Source organism: Halichoerus grypus, chromosome 9 (genome assembly GCF_964656455.1).
Source record: "Halichoerus grypus chromosome 9, mHalGry1.hap1.1, whole genome shotgun sequence".
NCBI lineage: Eukaryota > Metazoa > Chordata > Mammalia > Carnivora > Phocidae > Halichoerus > Halichoerus grypus.
Genome location: NC_135720.1, coordinates 121479682 through 121502365, shown reverse-complemented (window position 1 = coordinate 121502365; position 22684 = coordinate 121479682). Strand labels below are relative to the sequence as shown.

Here is a 22684-nt window from a genome sequence, read left to right as displayed (position 1 = left end):
AGCAAGCAGTACAGAAAGTCAACATACTATGACCCACAGGTGATATACAATTAAATAATTTGGGTTGAAATGAGTCTGATCCTTTGAATAGGCATTGAGCCAGAAAAATTGGGGTGTATGTGAATATTGTGGGGCAGGTGTGGAAGAGCAATTCGGGCAAAGAGCATGAGGCTTTTTGGGAGCTGGAGGGGGCTTTGGCATGGCTGGATCATGGCAAGGGCTGGCAAGCAGGTGGGGCAGGCATGTGAATGGGAGGTGAGGGGCAACTTGGGTCATAAAGGGAATTAACAGGCCTGTGTTAAGTCAGATCATAGCCTGCCAGCCAGTGGGAAGGGATTGAGGCATTTGTTTGCAGCAAGTGAAAGATGATTTTCCTTCTGCCTCTGAATTCTTCCGTGATTGATCACCTGAGTCATCAAATTCTTCTCATCCCAAAGGTTCCCTGATCCTACTGTCAAAAGTTTTCCATGCTTGGCTCCTTCCAGAATTAGTGGAGCTATTTTAAATGTTAATGTTATAGTCCAGTTTTGCTCATACGTTATATCCTACTAAAAGATATCCTCTAGTCACATATGAAGCCACTTTTTAATTTTCCAAGTTAAAAATCTTCCAGTTACTTAGTATATATTAGTGTACTAGAAGGACATTAATAATTCCTCCTATTTAATGCTTAGACCTGTGGGAGTTTTTCTTTCTTTCTGGTTTTGCAACAGGCCTCTTTAATTTATAGGGCTTACTCTTAATTTCCCTTTTTAGAGGTAGTTGGTGAGGGCCATTAGTAAAATATGCATTGCAGAATTTGGAAAGACTCTCCAGGGTTTTGGTTGATAGAAGGGTATTACTTGTTTATAATCTCTGCTGCCTTGTGGGATATATATTCAGTTTTCCCAAATGCCATAGAGGGCATTATACCAAATGAATAAGAATATTCAATAATGTAAACCTCCTCTTCGAATAATACATATCTCTATTTCCTTTAAGAAAAAGTCAAGGAGAAAAATGAGTGTCTCCTGTAGATGATCCTACATCACCTACTAAGGGCCTGTTCAGGTGGTTATTTTTCTGTTCCCTTTTAAAATCCTTTTCGGCAGAGGTTTTCTATTTCTAGCCCTCTAAAAATGGTAGAATTCGGGAAGAACCGGGGAAACCCCCGGTATCAACAGCTGATGCACACAGCTTCCGGCTCTCTTCCAGGGAAGGTGACAGCAGAAGGGCAGCCCACAGTCGCCGTTGTCATTGGAAAAAACAAAGAAACAAAGACCGAGATCACCGCATGAGGGTTAGAATGAATCTAAAATTACTACATTAGTCAGAGATGGGACCATGCGAAGTTTAAGAAGTGTAACCAGCTTCAATGCTGCGGTTTGGGATTGGGTTTCCTGCAAATGACGGGGAGTGAGGGATTTCTAGGCAAAGTGTGTCCTACCTCTAGCATGAAGGGGCTTGCGAGAGATTTTTGGTGCCACTGTTTACCTCAACAGGCCACGTTTGGTTTCTTGGCGCTAAGTTCAGAAAAAAAGAATGTTGAAGAGCAATTTGAGTGGCAATTAATGAAAAACAGAGAAACAAACTAAAAAAAAAAAAAAAACTCCCAGAGTACCTGGCAAGGGTGTTCGTTATGTCATTTAAGGAAGCTTGCAAGGATGCCAACCTTAATCTCCTAAAATTGGAGGATGAGCTTAGAGGCAAAAAGCAGAGAGCAGTTTGGGGTTTTCAAAACATGCAATATATCTTGAATTTTGATGGAGTTTTTTAGGGAAAAAATAAATCCACGTACTGCTAGATAAAAAAAAAAATACTTAAACACACAAGGTAGGATCATAGGCTGCCTAAATGTAGCTCATGTGCTTCTTCAGTCTAGCCCATGTAGCGTGTTTCTCTTGTCCATCTGGGACTAATCTTGCCCGTGTGGACGTGTGTGTGTTCTTGTACATTTCTGTTGTTTCCATTTAAGAAATGTGGAGATGGCCAATCCATGGTATAGAAAACGGGGGTTCATGAGAGGCTGCTGAAATGCCACTTTGGTGGTAGGGGCGGGGGTGGGGGGGAGAAGGTGACAGAAGAATGCTGACCCTGTATTTCCCTAAATTCCTACAACTCAGGAGGTTTGTTTAAGCTTCTGAAATTCTAAGTGGCATTATCCCCTTTGTAGTGCTGAACAGAATGTTTCCTTTTATCTCAGTTGACTGTCCTCAGGTTTAGAACAGAGGTCTTGCAGAAGGATCGGTGAAAACATGTGGTTTCTAACAGAGCGAGCTCAAAGGGGTATCTCCACTACAAGAGATGAGACTTGGGGAAAATTCCCCCCCCCATTCCTAAATTCCTAAGATACATGGGGTTTTTTTTGCTTTAGTCAATGAACATTAACATAAGTAAACTTCAGGCTCTGAAGATCTGTTTTCTTTCAAGTGAGGTTCCAAACAAGCTTCCTCCAGGCTTAAGTTTTTAGATTGTGTTAAAATGCATATCCTTGAGAAGGTGGCAAGGTTTTTTGGGTGTTATTTTTAATTGTTAATGATTTTGTCTTACCCTTACCACCACTCGTTCCACCTGCCACCGTGGGCGTGTATATTTACCTATATTTTTTCTCTCATTATAAGGTTCATAGATTAATTGTAGAAAGTTTGAAAAAGTCAAGAAAAATAAAAAATCAAAAACAAAACTCAGTCTTGGGGTTCCTGGGTAGCTCAGTTGGGTAAGCGGCCAACTCTTGCTTTTGGCTCAGGTCATGATCTCAGGGTCCTGAGATCGAGCCCCGAGTCGGGCTCCATGCCCAGCAGGGAGTCTGCTTGAGATGCTCTCTCTCCCTCTCCCTCTGCCTCCTCTCTCTCTCTGTCAAATAAATAAATTAATTAAAAAAAAATTTCTCTGTAAAAATAAATAAATAAAAATAAAACTCAGTTTTAATTCAACCCTCCAGAAGTAATCAATTTAAATAGTTTGGAATACCTTCTAATAATCTCTCCTATATACATAAATATCTCTTCTAGTCACTGTTGTTTTTTTTTTTTTTTTTTTTAACTCTGAGGTTTTCTCATCATGAGCGTTTTTTCTTAATCATTAGTTTCCAAAGGAACTTTTGTTTTAATTGGAGTGTAGTTGATGTACAGTGTTATGTTTCAGGAGTACAACACTGTGATACAGCAAATCTGTACATGACTCAGTGCTCATCACTCTTAAGTGCAGTTACCATCTGTCATCATACACCATTATCACAATATTTTTGGCTGTTTTCGTTATGCCATACTTTTCATTCACGTGACTTATTTATTTTCTACCTGGAAGTTTGTACCTCTTAATCCCCTTCACTTATTTCACCCATCCCCCACCCCTGTCCCCTCTGGCAACCACCAGTTTGTTCTCTGTATTTATGAGTCTGTTTCTGTGTGTGTTTGTTCATTCATCTGTTTTATATTTAGATTCCACATATAAGTGAAATTATATGGTATTTTTCTTTGACTTATTTCACTTGGTATGAGATCCTCCAGGTCCCTCTAAGTTGGCACAAATGGCAAGATCTCTTTTTTTTCATAGTTGGGTAATATTTCATTGTGTATATCAAAAGCAAAACTTTTAATGGCTGCATAGTATCACTAAACATTTAGTCAAGTTCCCACTTTTTATTCTTATAAGTTAACAACCAGTGAACATCATTGTACTGGGACCTCTGTGGGCATCTCTGATAATTTCCTTGGGAGAATGTTCCAAAAAAGGGAATTGCTGGGATAGAGAGTGTACAGTGTTTGAAGTAATGTGATGTGTATTGTTAAATTGCCTTCCAAAAACACAGTGTCTAGTTTACACTCCTAGTATAGGTCTGTACCTCTGTGTTTCTCCTACATCTTTGGGAAATTAAAAAAAAAAAAAAAAAATTTTTTTTTTTTTTTGAAAACAAAATACTGTGCTTTGATATTCATTAGTAGGATTGAGTATTTCCCAAGTGGCTCTTTCAGTGGGGTGGGGGGCTTTGGGGGTGGACAAACGTGGGAAGATGAATATATGGGGAAACTAATGGAAGTAAGGGTTATTTTAGTAAGTTTTGTTTGCAGACCCATCTCTGTGTAGACTTTCCGCCTTCTTCACGGCCATAAACCTTCCCCAGGAGAGGGGATTTATGGCAGTCCTCATTTCTCAGAAGTTTCTGCTTTTCAGTCAGATAAGAGACGCTCTTGAGAAGGCTTCTTTCTGTTGATGTTGGTTCTCATTTGCCTTCAGCTCAAAAGAAGCCTTATGCCAAAGTGGCATATTTTGGAGTGGCATATTCTGATTCCCTACAATATATTTAACAAATGTAGATCTTTATAATTTTGTTTATGGTATTTTTAGTGCATGGAAGTTTTTTTGGGTTTTTTTGTTTTGTTTTTTAAGAGAGAGAGAGAGAGCGTGTGTGAGTTGGGGGGAGGGGCAGGAGGGAGAGAGAGAGAGACTCTCAGGAAGGCTCCATGCCCAGTGTGGAACCTGACTTGGGGCTCAATCTCAAGGCCCTGAGATCATGACCTGAGCCAAAATCAAGAGTCAGACACTTAACTGACTGAGCCACCCAGGCGCCCCTAATGCATGGAAGTTTCAAATAATAAGTTAAATAAATCATTTAAGCAATAATTTACATAACTTAATAATTTAAATGAATAGTAATTAAGTAGTAAGAGTTAAACTCTTACTAGATTATGAAATCTATCAGTTTTTTCTTTAGGTAAGGAAAGGTAAGGTTAGTTTTTATCTTTAGGGATTTCATCTCCCACTTCAAAATTGGACAAGTGATCTGTTTTCTTCCAATATGTTCTTCTTTTACATTTACTTTATCACAGGATTTATTATTACTGAAAATAAGATTGTTTTCCTTCTGTCCCCTTTATTTTGCATCTTCTTTAGAAATTTCATTAGTTTCCTTGATGAGTATTTTTCTACTCTGGTACGTCAAGCAGTTAGATCATTCCTTTGAAAATAATGTGATTTTATTTCTTTTCTTTCAGCTTGTCCTTAAAACATACAGGTAGAAAAATAGTCTGCCAGATTTTCCATAACCTTTGCCTTTTTTTTTTTTTTGAAACAGAACATGTGCAGCTAAAATTGAGACCAGGTTTTAGGGTCGTCTGTCTCACTGTTTAGTGATGGCTGGCAAGTGTCCTGTGGCATCACCAAAGAATATCGCTGGTCTTGGAACAATGGCAAAGAGAGCAAGCTTACTAAGATTATGAAATGGGGCCATGACTTCAACGCTTTTATGTTTGTGTTAAACTGCTGATGAAGTGTTAACATGCTTAATTAGAGGATTGTTTTCATTGTTCTGTAGGGAATGGATTTGAGGGAGGCCGGCATTAATACACGGAGACACTGGTATTAGTTCGGGAAGAGAGGATGGCGGCATGGTCTACATCCTGTTCTCACCCTGCAAACTCCATCCCAAGGAGGTTGAGTCAGGAACTAGGGCTCAACGTGCAGATAACAGAAACTACTCTAGGTGTATTTAAGAAGATCGGGAGTGAATACAGGGAAACAGTATTCACTGAATTGCAGGAGCAGCTGTAGGCTGGGCCTCCAGGTGTCCCAGAACGACTCCCTAGAACTAGCGTGCCCTGGGGGATCGTGTCACAGTGAGGAGGCCAGGGAGTCAGGAGGTCACTGTCCAACCGCTGGCTCAGGATGACAGCTGAGCCACCTCCAGACTAAGCACTGGCAGATCTGAACAGCAAAGTGGGTGTCCCACGTATCCCTCGCCGCACACGCTTCCTAATTCAAGCCATCCCAAAACTTAGATCTAGGTTGTGCACTGGAAGTTATTTTGGGGTATCAGCTGATTGGCAGAACCTAAATCACATCCGAAACCTTAGCTGGAAGGGAGTCCGGAAGTGGTTTGGTTTTAGCCTTCCAGCTCCCACTGTGGGAACACGCACCACACCGGGATGATGAGGGCTTCCCTACCACGTCCACGTAAGTCAGGTTGCCTGGAGTGAAGCTGGAGTGCGGGGGCGGAGGCACGATGTGTCGGAAAGGGCGGATCCTCTGGATTTGGTGGTTGATTTGATGGTGTGCAAAGGATGGAGAGGCAAGCGTAAGGCCAGAAAAAGCCCATTGTACGTTTTAGATTTTTAAAAGTCTCCTGGTCCTTGCTCAGCAAAATGACCAATGGTTCTATCTTATCAAGAGTGGTGCGAACAAATTTCAAGAGCAAGGGTGATCTCAAAGCTTCCTCATACTTCTGAAATTCTTTTGGAGCTATTACTGTGTCTGAACATACTTTGTCTTCCCAGTTCGTGTTTGTCAATAGAAGTTGAAGTCCAACAGAGGGATGCCGCCGCGGTGGATTCCCCCAGCCTCACCCTCCCCAGCTTCTGGAATGTGCCCCAGGGGGTATTACAGACAGATCCCCAGGCATGAGGAACCTTATCATGGGAAGCCTAGAGTTGGTTTGCTTGTTGACTCAGAGATGTTGTCTATTCTTGTGCCGCAGTGAGACGCTGTGGAGGCACCAGCTGGCAGCCCTGTCCTGGGCCCCTGGCCCCCTCCCCCAGGCTGAAAATAGCAGTGCTTGCGGACACTTCGGGCCACGTTTCCTTTCCTCACTGGCCGTGGGAGCAGTTCTGGCTCTCTCATCTGTTTTTTATCTTTTTCCACTCCAGCATTGTTAATTGATAGAAGTTGTGCGTCGAGGTGACCACAGGATGTCTCATTAGGTAGCAAGTAAACTGAGTTGTGGCTGCCCGAGGTCGGGTATGGTTATTGCTCACGTGGCTGAGCCACAGTATCAGAGTTTCCCTCCATCTCCCTGAATGCTTTTATTAAAATCTCTTTTGTCTCCTGGCCATCTAATCTAAGCATAATGTGCTCTTTTGCATCGCTTAACCTCAAATAAACTCATCAGTGGAAGTCTGGGTGGAGACCCGAGCGAGTGATTCTCTGACCCCGAGCCAGCAGCTGGTTACCTCCTCCTCAGCAGCAACCGGGGGATCAGGTCCCTCTCCTGCCAAGAATGTGTCAGGCTGGGCGCAGGACCGCGTGACGTGATTGGGATATTAATGATTCCAGGTGTTGGTGTTGTAAGCACCTCTTCTTCAGATTAGCCAGGCGTGCTTAGAGATGGAGCTCTTATTCTTGGAATTGATGACATTGTGGGCGGGGTCCTGTGCTGGGCAGAGAGGAGAGAAAGCAATCCAGAAACGGCTTCAGAATATATACACCTAGCAGGGGAACCAGCATAGACACACGCAGTCAGTTATGATGCTCTAACTCCCATGAGAAAGCAAGACCTGCATTTCTGAAGCTGGGTTGCACCTTGAAAGGTTTTTTGTTTTTTTTTTTATTAAAAATATATTTACTCCTAGGAACAATATATAGGTGAATGTTGGTTTGCCCACTGACAATCTGGTCTAACAATCCTGCCTTCGAAGTACAAAATAACAGGACTGTTGTGCATGTTTCCTGCAGCGTTTGGCTGCATCCTGCTCATGGTGAGTGGGTTGAACCCCAGCCCAGGACTGCAACGCTCATTCATTGTCTTCAGAATGACAGGGAAATGGCAGGACAGGGCTGGCCACTGGTTCTCAGACTTGAGCGGGCATCAGAATCGCCTGGAAGGCTTGCAGACTGCATTCCTGTGCTTCACTCTGGGAGTTCTCACTCAGCGGGTCTGGGGTGGGGCCCAAGAATTTGTAATTCCAGCATGTTCCCGGGTGATGCCGGGGCTGCTCGCTGCTGGAGCACATTTTGAGGACCACTGGAGTAGACACAGGAGAAGGTTCACCCTCTGAAGAACTCCTGTATCTGAATTATGATTCTGTGCAACCAGCAGAGCCCCGCTCCCCAAACACATGAATAAATCTTGACGAGAACCACGCCCAAACCATCCACTGTTGACAAGGCCCGGTGCCGTCTGTGCCTCCCTTTCTTCCTGAGCCTGGCATTGGACATCACTCTGGAAGCAGATGGGTAGAGGAGTTAAGTTACTCTCCCCAGGTCTCTGGAATCTGGAAAGTCAAACATGCCTTGGGGGCATCAGTGAGCAAATGTGTGTTCCAAGGAGTCCAGGGAACAGTGTGACAGGCGGCTGCCTTCCGGCTTTGTCCAGGCCAGGTGCTTCCCTGTACCGTGGCCGGTGCAGAAGCGTGGCTTTCCCCAAAGCCTGCTGAAGTCAAGACCCACAGCTAAGGTCTCCCGGGTGGGGAGGGGAGGGGAGGGTGCAGGTGCCATCAGGCTTACCAGAAGTTTGGAAATGGAGGGCAGGACCAGAGCTTACAATGCCCTGTAAGGATCCCCTGCATTATACTTGGGTCTCAAGATGGACAGACAAGGGGGCAGGGGGATGTATTGAGTAAGACAAAGCTAAGATCAGGTTTCACCCCAACAAATCCTGCTTCTGCTTCCAGAACTTCTGACATTTCCACCTCCCCTACCTCGTGGTGCATCTCTCCATCTCCACTGACCTGAAGTTCTTTAGCAACTTCTTTGTACCAGAAGGAGGGCATCCGATGGGGTGATGTGGGGTGGGGGGCTGCAGTCTTCATGGTGTCACCAGCTGAGACCCTGCCGGTTTGCTCCCGAAGCCCGGATGTGAGCTGTTTTTGGATTTGAGCGCCATGTCCTCATAGGTCTTCCACTTGGACGCATATCACTTCCAGGGAACAAACGTGGCTCTTCTCCTGCTTCTGCAAAAGGATGACACAAACTTAGAGACTTGTTTTATTTTTTTATTAAATAATAAAACAATTGTTAAAAGAGTCTAAATGTTGTATTCACAAATCGATTGGCTTTCCCTCCAGGTGGAGTGGGTAGCTTTCGAAGGGAGTCGGGAAACCTAAGGGACATTTACAAGAGAAAAAGAAAAAAGAATGCTTTGTTAGTTGATATTTCAACATTAATTGTTAACTCTATTTTTAAGACTACTTACAAAGTGTGGGGGGAGGGCTTGGGCACGGAAACACAGAAGTTGCTTTTAATTGCCTCGTGTCACGATCCCCTGTGCAGCAAGTTGGCAGGGTCTTCCCTCCTCCGGGCGAGCAACAGCTCTGTGGGTGAGAACGGGTGCTGGCCATGAGGACAGCCCGGCCTCCACCGTCACGGTCCCTGTGGTAGCTGGGGCAGAAGAACACACGCCCCCACGTTTCCTGGGGTGCTCCTTGCAGACATTTATAATCTGTCCCGGACTAAAATGTTACACTGCCTTTTGTGGGCAAATTCTATTTCTCGTTGTTGGCTTTTCAGACCCACTGAAGGAAGGTCTTCATGGTGTGTGTGACTTGGTGCTATGAATGGGGTCCTGATCCTTACTGTAGTGATTGTATTACCCTTATGATGAACTACAACTGGCCTCTGTATGTGTTTCTCTCTGACTTATTTTCTATTTGCCCCTCTCTAGTGGGATCTTGTGTGTGATAATTCCTGGAAGGTCCATATCGCTAAGTTCTCCTTACTGGTTGGATTAATCTTTGGCTACCTAATAACTGGATGCATTGCTGACTGGTGAGTACCAACATGCCCGCTGCACGAACCTTTGGAAGCCACAGCAAGCCTTTGCTGGCTAAAGAAGAGTGGTCCGTGTTAGATCACTGTTAGCGAGTCTTCTCTGCCCTGGTGTGGGTGTTGGCCCAGAGGGCCGAAGCCGTCACCTGGAGAATTCAGAACTAAGAGGACTGGCCGGTGCATATAACCGGCCCTTTTGAAAGGAGAATTTAAATTCATTGCAATTCTCCAGCTGCTAGAATCTAGCAACACCTGCATGCGACCCACAGCCCCATCTGCTCCTGATGTTTATTGTTTGGTTGGGAAGAGCTTGAGGGCAGAGGTTCAAGGCTCTGTGGGCTGGGCTCTGAGGAGGTAGATATACAAGATGCATCGAAAGATGGGGAGAGGAGGAGCTAGAGACTACCCACATGCACTGAATGGATAGGGCTGTGCCAATGGGCATCTCAAAACACACACAGATTTCAGAGAGGCACAGTCCTATAAGTTGGCTTGGCCAGGAGACGCCTCTGCAGGGCCCGTGGGGAGCTGGACCTTGGAAAGTGAACAGCATTTGGGTAACGGATGGGCACCGCAAGCAGAGAGAGGGTGGTGGCCAGAGGTGAGAATGAATATGCTTTACTTGGGTGGGTAAGGAGTTCTCAGTGCCTGGAGCAAAGTGTGTGGTTGCTGATAAAGTGATAAGGTTAGGAAGATGGAGAGGGGTCGTGAAGAGAATCATAGTTAACAGTAATGATGATGATGGCAACAATATTAGCAGCTACCACTTACTGATTGATTATTGTTGCCAGGCACCGTGCTAAACATTTCCACATATTAAAATATCCCATCCTCACAGCACCCCTGGTCGGTAGGTACTATTTATTATCTGTTTACAGTGGAAAAACAGAAGCACAGAAGTCTAAGTAAAATCCCCAAGTTCACTCAGCTTTTAAGTTGGAGAGCCCAGATTTGAACTGAAGCCCAGTGGCTCCAGAGCCCGCCTCTTCACGAGTGTGCGACAGCCCCGTGTGTTCACGAGGGCCGCAGGGAGCACACATCTGAGCAGGGAGGCAAGCTCCCGATGTTGACGGGGGTTTCCAGTAACGGGGCTGCTCAGGGAGAAAGGTGTGGGGTAGCCGTCCCCCCTCTCCCACCTTGACGTTCTTTTATCTTTAAAGGAACTTTTTGCGAATAAGGACATCTTGGACCCAATGACGTCATAAGGGCCAAGAGTGATGTGGAGCAGACTCCTTACATCTGTGGCTTTGCTCTGCGTTGCCCCCTGTTCCCTGGTTAGTTGACAAAGCGGGTTGAGGCACTCCAGCAAGAGCCTGGAGGGGGGCCATGGGGCCAAAAGGGGTTCTGAAACCACTCTCAAGTTCTGGAAATTTCTTTCTAAAAGCAAACATCTATTTGGGAGTTGCTTTGCATTCACAAGTAAGTGATTTCCTGTGTGTTCAGAATTTGCTTAATCATCATTTGTAAATGCTTCTTAAGGACACATTCCCTGGGAGCAGTAACAAAAGCTGCCGGTGACCTCTGAAAACCTATTCCAGGGACCCCTGAAGGGTTTTTTTGGTTGGTTTTTTTTTTTTTTTTGGCAGGGGATCAGGGGGGGAAGTGGGGAAGTGGGGGGAGTGTAGGGTATTTTTTAACCCAATCCTTGAGTTTATAGGTTTTCAGAGCAAACTCTACTAACCTGAAACATACTCTAATCCCAATATTTTAACCACGAGGACTTTTGTTTCCCAGTATTCTGCACTGAAATAGGTTAGGAAGATATACTAATAGAATCCATGTCACTTCTTTCTAAAAAATACAGACTTGACCGAGGTTTGGGTGTCCTTATTTAGTGGTATCATCGGGAAAGTTAATATGGACTTCTATGAATAGATCAGTCTATAATGGCTTAAATTGTTTAGAAGTTGGTTGGTTTTTTTTTTGGTGATTTCTTACTTTTTTTTTTAATTTTTTTTTTTTGGTGGGCAGCAAAGCAAGGTTTATTGAGCGACAGCTAAGTGATAGTACAAAGCTCCCGAGGAGGGGAGGGACCCCAGGGGGTTGCCCGTGATTTCTTACTTCTTGCACGTGTCTGCTGTTTGGCACCCCGGCTCACACACCAGGCCTGGGGACAAAAGGCAGAGGAGTTTGGTAGTCTTCCTCATAAGTAACCCGAGCCTGATGATGTTGCCAAGCCACACCTCTGCAGTCACTTTTGCTCGTGGTGAGCTGGCAGGGGGTGCCCGGAGAGGCAGGGCCGGCCGCTCTATGCCTGTGGTTTTTGAACATCTTGAGTGGAGTTCAGTTCCAGTTTGAAAGTTTGGTGTTTTCCACCCTTTATTTATTCATTTATTTTTGGCTGTTTACTCCCTGATCGAGCCATGCGCAAAGGGAAATAAGCACATTTAGAGGGAACTCCAGACTTCACAGCTGTCAGCACCCGTTTCATGGCCTCATGGGGAAGTTGGTCAGGTCATTGGTTAAGCTTTCTAAGACTGAAGTCAGCACATGTTGAAACTTCAGTAAGACCCTTTTTTATTTTACTTAATTTTTTAAAATGAATCTCTACACCCAACGTGGGGCTCAGACTCACAACCCTGAGATCGACAGTCACGTGCTCTACCGGCTGAGCCAGCCAGGGGCCCCAGGACACTTTTTTCTTTAAAAGGTTACTGTGTTCCACCCAGTCTTGTTTGGGGATCTACAGTATGTACTATCCTATAACGTGTTAGCTTAGACGTTTACGAGGGAGCAGCCCCATCCGTGCTCTTGCTAGATGAGCTCCCTTCCCTCTGTTATTGGTTCTGTTGCTGGACGTTGTACTCTTCTCCCTTCAGGAGCCCTCTGCACCCTCTCCAGCTGGCCCTGGGCCCTGGCCTTTCGAGGCTGCACCAGAGGACCCCTTGCCCTCTAGCTCCAGGCTGAGGCTGGCCATGGGGAGGGAACACCAGCTGGAGGTCTAAGAGAGAGAGATGAGAGTAAGGGGGGACGTTTCTGTCCCCAGCTGGGTCTCTGAAGGGCTGCCAGGGGCTGGCTGCCTTCTGTTCCAGGCCCCTCCACACCGCGCCTCTCTCTCTCTGGGTTCCAGAACCATCCTTCCCCCTTCCATTGCCAACCCCAAGGTTTCTCTCACAGCTTGCCCAGCCTTTTGCAAATAATCCCTTTACTAAAATCTTCCCAAATCACTCTTTTTGAGTGGGGCATCTGTTTCCTGTTGAGGCCCTGTGTTATTTCCCTATGACTACTGTCACGAATCACCACACACTTGGTGGCTTAAATTAATTAACTTACAGTTCTGTAGTTCTCACGAGGCTAAAATCAAGGTGCAGGCAGGGTTGTATTTCCTCGCTTTTTCCAGCTTCCAGCGACTGCCCACATTCCTTGGCTCATGGCCCCTTTCCTAGCCTCAAAGCTAGCAGTGACAGTCGGGTCTGCTCATGCCACCATCTCTCCTCCCTGCAGCCTGAAGAGGCTCTCCATGTGCTTAGATTGGATCCACCTGAATCATCACCTGGTCTCAAGGTCTTTAACCGTAATTGCATCTGCAGAGCCCCTTTCTTCCATGAAAGGTAACATATTCACAGGTTCTGAGGAGGAGGACATGGACAACCTTGAGAGCCACTGTCTCTGCCCACTTAAGATGCCACCTCTGCATTAACAGATTTTGGAGTGTGGTTTTGTATGTCATCTCTGAGGGGATTCTGCTCTGGGGGAAGCCAGCTCACACTAAAACTCCAATGATCATAGCATTTGTTAACTAAATCTTACTAAATTACCTGCACATATCCATACCTGACAGCAACCCCATTCGGTCGGCATTAACTGGCCCTTCCAGAGAAAGCTCAAGGTTCGTTTGAACAACTTTAGTCTTTCCCAAGATCTTGCAGTGTGTAAGTGGCAAGCCTATATTCAAGACCGGGGTGTCTGCTTCTGAAGACCATGTTTGCCCCACAGTTCCTAAAAATAATTTTTACTTATTGATGTTAGCAACCATTTGGGAGAGAGAGATTTAGATTTAGATTTCTACAAGCTAAAAAAAAAAAAAAGAAGGATCTTTTCTAAAGTATCGGAACAGGGCAAACCATGTTTGGTGGGCATCCAGGCTGTAGACGTGTAGGAAGGAATCACATGAGCTAAACCTTTATTTGTTCTGTGGCAGGCATTGTGTCTACATCCATCACCTCTCTTAATGATCTCAATAATGCTGTGAAGTTAGACAGTTACCCCATTTCACAGACAAGGAAGGGGGAAATAACAATGGAGAAGTTAGATATCATCTTTGTTTTCAGGAGACGAGCTAAGCCATATTATAAATTTATTTAAGTGAATTGGGTTTGGATAAAACTACCTATAGAGTACGTGACAAGGGCTTCATGACCCCAGCACCAGTCAAGGGACGTAATGCTTAAAAGCTCTGACAAGAGTTGACTCACATTGGCATTGAGTTCATCTCACTAAACCCATGTGACTAACGGGGATGGTTAGAAGCCTAAGAAATAACGAATGAAACTGTGATCTGTAGTTCCCTCCCTCAAATTTTCTCGAAATTACATCCATTTCTTTCACAGGACAAGGACATGCGTTACTAAGTATTGCTTTTTTCTTAACGGCTTTATTGAGAGAGAATTTACATACCATAAAGCTCACCCATTTTAAGTGAGTAATTCAGTGAGTTTTAGTATGTAGACAGAGTTATAGAACCATCACCACACTCTAAGTTTGAAACATTTCCATTACCTTGAACGGAAATCTTGTGTTCACTTGCACTCATTCCCCATTCTTATCCCGAGCCCTAGGCCACAAATCTCCTTTCTGTTTTCATTTGTCACAAGAACGTCACAAGGTTGTCTAGACGAGTTTAAGCCAATTCAGCTACTTTTTAGGTGTTTGGGGTACCAGGTGTAGATTTTTTTTTTTCCCCTTTGGCAGATAGTCCACTACTCCAGTTTTTCTGTGAGCTATCCTTCCAGTTCAAGCTGGGATTTATTATATTAATTTGTGTGGTGGAGAGTTTGGGGTTTTGTTTTTTGTTTTTTTTTTTTTCCTAGTGAGTCGATGAAGGGAAAGATGGAAAGATACTTCCGGAAGGATGGAAAACTAGTGACTTCCTGTTCTCTGGGACCACCCCCTCTGCCCTGCCAGCCACGCCTAGAAGCACATCGCCCCCTAGTGGTCACCGATCTCGCACAGGCCCGCTCTGTAACCCGCCAACCTAGCGTGTGCGCGCTACCCTTTGCAGAAACACAGTAGGCAGGTTCTTTCCAAGCCCCTTGCTGCCTGGTGGGCTTCACTTCCAGGTCCACGCTCCTTAGTTAAAGTTCAAAGTCTCTTAGTTTAGTCTGTGATACCTTAAAAAGTATTTCTCATCATGTAGCTGAAACAGATCGGCCCCTGTCAGGTCCTGGACTCTGATAGGCTGCATGGGAGGTCAGGTAGGACTAGTTAACAGCCCAGAGAAAGGAAACGAAGTGACTTGGCTCAGTGTTTGTGTTGACTTTGGAGCCCATTCCAAAGGTCAGCAATTTCTCAAGACATTTTATGCTGGGTGTGTCAAGGTTTGTGTTTGGGGAGTTATTATTGATTTTGTTACTCTTGCCTTGAGTCATCCCCCTCTACCCTCAGAAACAGACTTGCCAACAGGAACTGGGTACCTGTCTCAGTTCTACTCAGTAGCTGTTTTGACCTCTGCCCCCTTATGTACAAAGCAAGAGTTTGGGCTGAATTTCCCCAGAGGGCCTTTCTACCCTAGATTTACCAAATTGGGTCTGGGCACCACAGAGCCTTTTAATCTGGTACTCATCCCACATCTGTGGAGCGCCAGCTGGATACTGGGGGTCAGGATCTAGCATTGCAACCCTGTTTAACGATGCTTCCTAATTTTTTTCCCCTCTCCACATGCAGGGTCGGCCGGCGGCCTGTGCTGTTGTTCTCCATCATCTTCATTCTGATCTTTGGACTAACCGTGGCACTGTCAGTGAATGTGACAATGTTCAGCACCCTCAGGTTCTTTGAAGGATTCTGCCTGGCTGGAATAATTCTTACCTTGTATGCATTACGTAAGTAGGAGCCTTCACAACTGTCTTGAAGAAATTAGTTGGCAGTTTGCTGCTGCCCGTGAGGTTATGGGAAGGGTGCTGTGCTTGCTGGCGGTTTGGGATGGCAGTCTTTTGGAAGCACAAACTTCAGTGGCCTCAACTGTTCCCGAAAAAGTTGTCTCGGGCAGTGTCATCCAATACTCTGTCCTGATTTCCAGCTCAGGCTCAGGGCTCATTGAAGGACATGGAGGGTTTACATAATTGCTTGGAGAAATGGAGGTCTGGCTACGGCTGATATGGACGGGCTTTTGCTTTCCTCCAGAATTTTCTGGGTTGACATTCTGCGCACTTCCAAATCCAGTGCATAATCGGATATTCCTGTACTTGGTTCCAGAAGAACATACCAAGTACCGCTACTGTTTGGTCTGGGCTCAGTGTTCTCATTGGCACTTTAAGAGTTTTTCTCATTTTTTTTTCTCTACGGTTATATAGAGTCCAAAATTCCCACACTCTCCTGTGTCCACATGTGGCCTGATGTGGTCTGGACGTGAACCCTCAGTACTGGAAGGGGAAATCTCAGCATTTGTTAGCATTTGCTCTTTTTAGGGTGAAAAAAAATTTCCTCCATTGATCTAACGTGTTTGTTGACTATACTAATTCCCTTGTCAGGCATGCTTATATCTCAGTTCTTTGTAGTTGGTGTTTACTAAAACAGCCACAAACTCACAGGGAGGACGAAGGTTGTAGGCCTTGATGTTTTACTTATTTTCTGGTTTTATACTTTTTAATTACCTTGTGGAAAGATGTTAGGAATAACATAAAATGACTTATAATGTATCTTGCCTGCTTCTTGCCTTCTGACAACATGGGTAGGAATCACATGTAGACAATGCCCAGTAGTTCTGATTCTCTTAGATTTGCATATTAAAGACTCAGTAACACTTTTCGGGTAACCTGAATTTTTGTTCCTGATTGTAGAGAATAGAAATAGAATCAATTTGTAACGTAGTTTTATTAGTCACAAAGGAGGAATGAGCATAGAGAAAGGTGACAGATGTGTTCTTCCAAATCTACAGTTGGCGGTTCTGTCTTCCTCTTCCAACACTGAACTGAATTGTACTTTCTTGGAAATCACCGTTTCCAGTTTATTTGCATTTATTTTGGAATCCTTGCTTCCGGCAGGAAGGGGTTCTTTAGGAATGTGTTCAAGGTCAGTGGGTCTGGGTGATGGCTGTTTGGAGGTTTTGTTTCTTGGAACAAACAACACGGGCATGGGGCTTGAACGTTCCCAGACAGAATGCTGGTGCCCTTGTTTGGCCTCGCCCCCCGCCCTGTGGTCCGTGCGTGCGGTCCACGCGTGCACAGGAGGAGGCTCCATGCTCTTTTCTGGAGGAGAAGCCTGGCCGTGCTCTCAGAACCTCGCCTGCACCACGCATGTGCCGGCGTGGTGGGTTTTCTCAGGCAGCCGTCCTTGCGAGGCTCCTGGCTCCCCCAGGACGACGTCCAGCCAGTGCATCCTCATGGATACCATTACTGGAGACGGCTCTGTGCGTCAACAGAATAGAATAGCTCCGCTCAGGAATGGGGCAGGGAGCGTTGCCTCCCCGTCCCAGCCCCAGCGCTTCTCAGACTCAGAGGCGGAGTGTTGATGGAAAACCGCCTTGAAGCAAAGATGGGTACCAGTTTTATCTTCCATGCCAACCGCTAATGGTTGGCCGAGGCTGCCAGAGAACACTTCGGAGGACACTTCGGGGCTCCCTGGGGGAGAGCAACCGGAGCCCTTGGCCTCGTCTGCCTGCGATAAGGAAGGAGGGGGGAGGGCTACACGTAGCTGGCACTTGCCATCTCTACAACTCTCCCTGAATTAAGCCAGAGCAGGGGAGAATTTCTCCTGACCTGCCTGGTTGCAGCCTCACATGGGACTGTTTCACTGATGTGTGTTGTGACATCATGCCATCGGCCCTGAAACCCATTGCTGTGTGTACTGTGAAAAATGAAGCTAAGGATGTGTTTTCATGAGATTGCATAGTGAGCGCTTTATACTAGAATGTTCTTTGTCAAAGGGTGTGCTTATCCCAGGAAACTGCTTTGCTTTGATCTTGTATGCACAGAATCACATAACCTGGTCATCTGCAAACTTTTTTCTGTAAAGGGCCAGATAGTAGACACTTCAGGTTTTGCAGGTCTCTGTAGCAGCTGCTTGACTGCCACCATATGGCGAAAAGTGACCATAAATGATACCTAAATGAATAGGTGTGGCTGTGTTCCAATAAAACTTTACTTAACCCAAACAGAATGTAGGCCAGGTTTGACCAGTGAACCATAATGTTCAGCCACCGATGTAAGTGAGTCCCTGTCTTTCCACTGGCTTCTAAGAAGCTCAAAAGCTAAGAATCTAATCCAGCCATGTGTGTGATGAGCCTGACAAGCTGAACTTTAAATTCTGGCCTCTCTCCTAAATTCATCTAAACTTTGCTCCCTTCATTTCTCCTTTGTCCCATTTTCCTATTTCCATAATATAAGTGCTACTTTATTGCATATATTTGTGCCAGGAGCCTTACATTTTTTTCTGAAATGAAGCAGGGCATAAATAAATAATTATGTTTTCTTAATTTGGGATTACAAGTCAAAGCATCCTGACAAATATCATGGCAATGAAAATTTCCAAGTATCAACCAGCCGCCCACTGTTTGAGTTAATATAGCATCTGATAGAGCAGAGTTAGAATAAAGCAAAAGGATATCAGTGAGTGCTTGGAGTTCATTGAGGGAATATTGAAACAATAAATTAGGGGGAGGTTGGTGATGGCAGAGGAGCTAAGATGGGCAAGGGGAATCAAAAATGAAAATGAAGTTGTGATGGGCTTTGGGGTAGGATAGGGGATGTGCTGGGCCGGGGTAGCCCATCTCTGGCAATTTTAGACCAAGATAGAGGCTGGTGATGAGAAGTTAAGAGGCAGGCTCCCAGTCAATAGGGCAGGCTGCGTCTGAATTTCCAAATTAGTGTGCTTGCTAGTGTTTTATACACACGTAGTACATGCTTGGGAACTTGTTTTGCTTAAAGGAAAGTATTGATAACCCCGGCCACAGGGTTGAAGTATTTATTGACTCTAAAGAAAAGTTTTTAAATTGGGGGCATTGATTATTTGGAAAATACATTTTTAATGGTCCTGACATTTTCTCCCCCTTCAACCATATGAGTTTTTGTTGTTGTTGTTGTTTTTTAATCTCACTTAATGCATCTGCTGGAAAGGCTTGTACTTTCTCAGAAGAGAACTGGGTATGATTCTTTTTTTTAGTCCTGCAGGTGCTTGGCAATGGAAGTAGGGGAAGTCATGATTTGTGCAGATTTTGTTTCTTGTGTAGCTTGCCGTGAGGGTGGACTCTTCATTTTGCGAAATGCTGCTGACTTGTGAAAGTTTTCAGCTTTATGTGCAAGGCTGCCAGAGGGCTTTTTTTTTTTTTTCCTGCTTTGGAATTTTTCTAAGGTGCATTCCAGATAAATACTTTAAACTTCCAAGTCATCAAAGGGAGCCGTGGTGGTATAATTAGGACATAAAATAGAGATTATTGGCATCTTCCCATGAGTCTTCATATGGAAGCGGAGTGCACGCTGGCCCGAACAAGAGAGAACCAGCTAAGGTGGATGGCATCGTGTCTGCCTGGGAGGCCACTGGGAGACACTGAAATAATTAAACACCTTCGGGCTAAATCAGTGACTTCATTGTGTGCCTTTAACTCGGGCCGGGGGGACGGGGGAGGAGAAGAAAAAAAGGTGGGGGAGAAAAGGTTGACTCTGCTGGGCAAGAGGCAGGGAACCACTGACGGAGAAAAGAATCAGTGGATCACATCTCCTTATTTGTTTATGAAAATGAAGTCTTATCAAAGACTAAAGAAATAGTCGCTGTGCCTTACACGCTGACATGATGTGTTGTGGTATGAACTCTTTCTCCAGCAAGGACTCATAACATCACAGACATGGAAACATAGTATCGTTTCAGATGTATCTTTCTTCAAAAGAAGCCCATGAGAGATTATTGCTCCTTAAGTTAATTTGGTGGTAGACGTATTAAGTCTATGGGAGAGATTTTTTTTTTAATGTAAATAGTTTTTCTAGTTTCTCTCTTCATTTGATCTCTGTCTTCCCCCTTCCCATCATTGACAACCTCCCCCCACCAAAACCCCGATTTGAAATAATGAATACTACTTTTTGCTGGCAAAGACCGTATCTTAGTTACTTTGGGTGGTTGAACATCACTTCTTTGTTCTGTTTTTGGACCCGACAACAGTGAACAATTTCCTTGAAAACTTCTCTCCAAGCTTCACGTTCTCATTAAGATAACCCTCCTTCAACCCAGTCAGCCTAAATAACTGGACGAATTTTACACATAATCAAGCAGTGACCAGAAATGTCACAGGTGGCTAAGTTCCTGAGTATTTCGCAAAAGGAGAAGCGACGTCTAATTGGTAACTAGACTCGGAAAAGTCTTGAGTTTGCTCTGGGCGGGGTGATGTTCTCCGTCTCACATGGTACTGATGGGTTTAGCCTCTCACTGAAGTCGTTGAGTAACTCCTAATGTGCTGGTGTAGGGTGACTCTTCCTCACTTCTGCATGGATTTCTATAATTTGATGTCTTTCTGAACTATGACTCCCCGGAACATATTTCAGTCAACTGGGTTGTTAAGCATCAAAGTCATGCTGTACATTAAAAAAAGAAAAAAAAAGAAAAAGGACTGAGCCAGAACATGGTGAGTTGCTGAACTGTGGAATGAAGAGAACGGTGATTACCACTATCAAGTACAAGAGACTTTCCACTGGCTTGTGGCTCACTTCTGCTGGGGAGCAAATATCTGCACTGCGTTTGGGGGAAGGGACAATTTCCCATGAATGCGTGCTCGGTCACCGTCGCCTGTCTCTCTCCTCTCTCACCTGATCCCGGCTTCAGATTCCTGGGCCCTCCCCAGAGCAGCACAACAGAGCCAGAAGCCCGTTCTTCTGGTGGCACCAGCTCTACTGACACGGCTTTTTTTCCACCAAGGAAGTGAGTCAGAGTTTACCAAAAGCCTATGACAAACGCTTTTTTTTTTTTTTTAAAGCTTCAGAAGAATTTTAGTTTTCTCCAGGTTCAGACTAGAGTAGCTAGGAAATCAGAACAGACTAAGGTTTCTGCACCAGTCTTTTCTTCACTAGAAGCTTTACTCACCCTGCAGGTGGACTGAAAAGCAAAGGAATTAATGTATAAGCAAAAAAAAAAAAGTAATGAAGTATTTGTCCTCCATCTCTCTGCCTTCCCTCTGTCCCACCTCTGAGGAACCGTAGCTCCTGGGATAGCCACGGAGTGTTGAGTCAGTAGAAGCTCCTGGTGAGCGAGCTCTAGTCCCTAGGAGACGGGATGGCGAGGTGGCCACTCAGGGCCATGCTTCTCGTTGACCTGACCCTCCTGGGGTGAGTCATCCAGCAGAGAACCAGAAAACGCCACTGACAACTAATTTTTCTCAAACTTCAAGTAAAGATGAATAAACCTCTCTATCCCTACTTACATGTTAGCCCGAGCTTGAGTTTATATTGAGACTTTTCTCTGAAAAAAAAAAAAAATACAATGTCTGTATGTCTGAAGAGCATGGAAGGAGTTCTCGCCTTACTTGCCTGTGAAGATGGAATCCAGGGTTCTTCCTCCGAGCCACCATTGAGACCCATTAAGCAGGACAGCATGTATATATTGCCTAAAATAAGTAGGCTTCAAAGCGCCTATTTCTTTGGATGTTTTAAATTTGCAGGATAGTCCTGTCTCCTGGGAAACAGAGGGAAAAACAGAAATTTTGATATCTGGCATTTTGAAATTGGAATATTTGGATGCCTTTTCCATGCAGTGGAGGATGTTATAAAAGCTGTGTGTGCATCCTTCGGGACTAGGTTTTTCCCAGACTGGAATTTTAGTGGTGCTTCAGTTGAAACAAAGCAGTTCACCACACTAACAGGGGAAGTGGAAAGATCTGGAAATCAGGAGATCTGAGCGATGGTGTGTGCTCTGCCATGGACCAACTCTGAGTCAGTGACAAATTGCTTTATCTGTAAGCTTCTGTCGCCCCTCGCTCTTAAGTCAGGGCCCAGGCTTTTACACTACATTCTGTGGAGCTGTGCAATCCCTTCCTGGACCCATTTGTGGGGAACATGGATGGAAAACAAATACAAAAAAAAACCCCAGTGGATCCTCTATGACAGCATTGAATACTGCTGTAACAGTGTAACAGTAACAGCCAAACCAAATGGAAAACCACTGGTCTCTACCGAACCTTCTTTTGAATTCTAAGCTGCACTTCGGTGCTGGAGGGGCATGAAGCCAGGCAGGTGTGCGTGGCCCTTGGATTGTGTGGCTGTGTCATGCCAGGAAAACTCTGCTTTGGATAGTTTATGTTTTGGGTTTTGGTGACCTTCTTGGAAACACAAGACTACTTTCTCCTTCACTCATTCGCTTGGCAAATATCCGAGTACTTACTAGGTGCCCAGGGAGGAACTTAAGCCCTTACGGGGCGCTGTCAGGTGCTGAGCGTACAAAGGCAGACACACCGGCCTGCCCTCCGGGACACTCAGGGGTTAGTGGGTAGGGAGGCAGGGACAGGCCCTGGATGAAGTGAGAGTGTCAGAAGGTGACCCCTGAACCGTGAGTTTGGTAGGGTCAGGGAGAGTGGATGTTTGCTATTTGCAGGGGGTGCTCAGGGGCCAGAGAGCCTAGTACATGCCGGATACTGTGGTTGGGAAGGGGGCTGGGACTGTGCACAAAGGTCCTCTCCTCCATGACCCTCGAACAGCACCAGGCTCACGAAGAGTCTCAAGCAAGAAAGGCAAACCTTTATGTGCTTTGGGGGATCATTTAGGCTGCGGCAGAGGAGAGCAGACCAAGGAAGAAGGCCAGGCTCAAAGCTGGGAGGCTGTTGCAGGATCCAGGTGAGGAAGGAGAAGATTCTGAAGAAGGCCGTGGGCACAAGGAAGGAGAAATAAGGAGGTGCAGTCCACAGCCTAGCTGACTGAAGAATGGGGAGAAGGATGACCGGGGGACGGGTGACCAGCTTGGACAAGTAGATAGATTTCCCTCGCACTGGTGGGGCAAGGGATGCAGCCCAGGCATTCTGATCCAGGTCCTGTAGATTTTGAAGCTCCTGGCCACTCCCTTCCTCTGGCAGGTTTGGTGGGGGAGGATGACAGCTTCAGTT

The 22684-nt window shown here is 45.3% G+C and overlaps 1 protein-coding gene across 6 annotated transcripts in view; it reads left to right on the top strand.

The window, feature by feature from the left end:
- The window catches only part of SLC22A23 (solute carrier family 22 member 23), a 175797-nt gene that overhangs the window by 28672 nt on the left and 124441 nt on the right, over nucleotides 1-22684 (top strand). For all 6 annotated transcript variants that reach the window (XR_013441359.1, XM_078055636.1, XM_078055635.1 and 3 more), the window contains exons 2-3: nucleotides 9353-9456; nucleotides 15340-15494. Coding sequence is in view for 5 of the 6 variants with exons in the window: in XM_078055636.1 (XP_077911762.1) it covers nucleotides 9353-9456; nucleotides 15340-15494 (259 nt within the window). In the remaining variant the exon portion in view is untranslated. The remainder of the gene's footprint in view (nucleotides 1-9352; nucleotides 9457-15339; nucleotides 15495-22684) is intronic.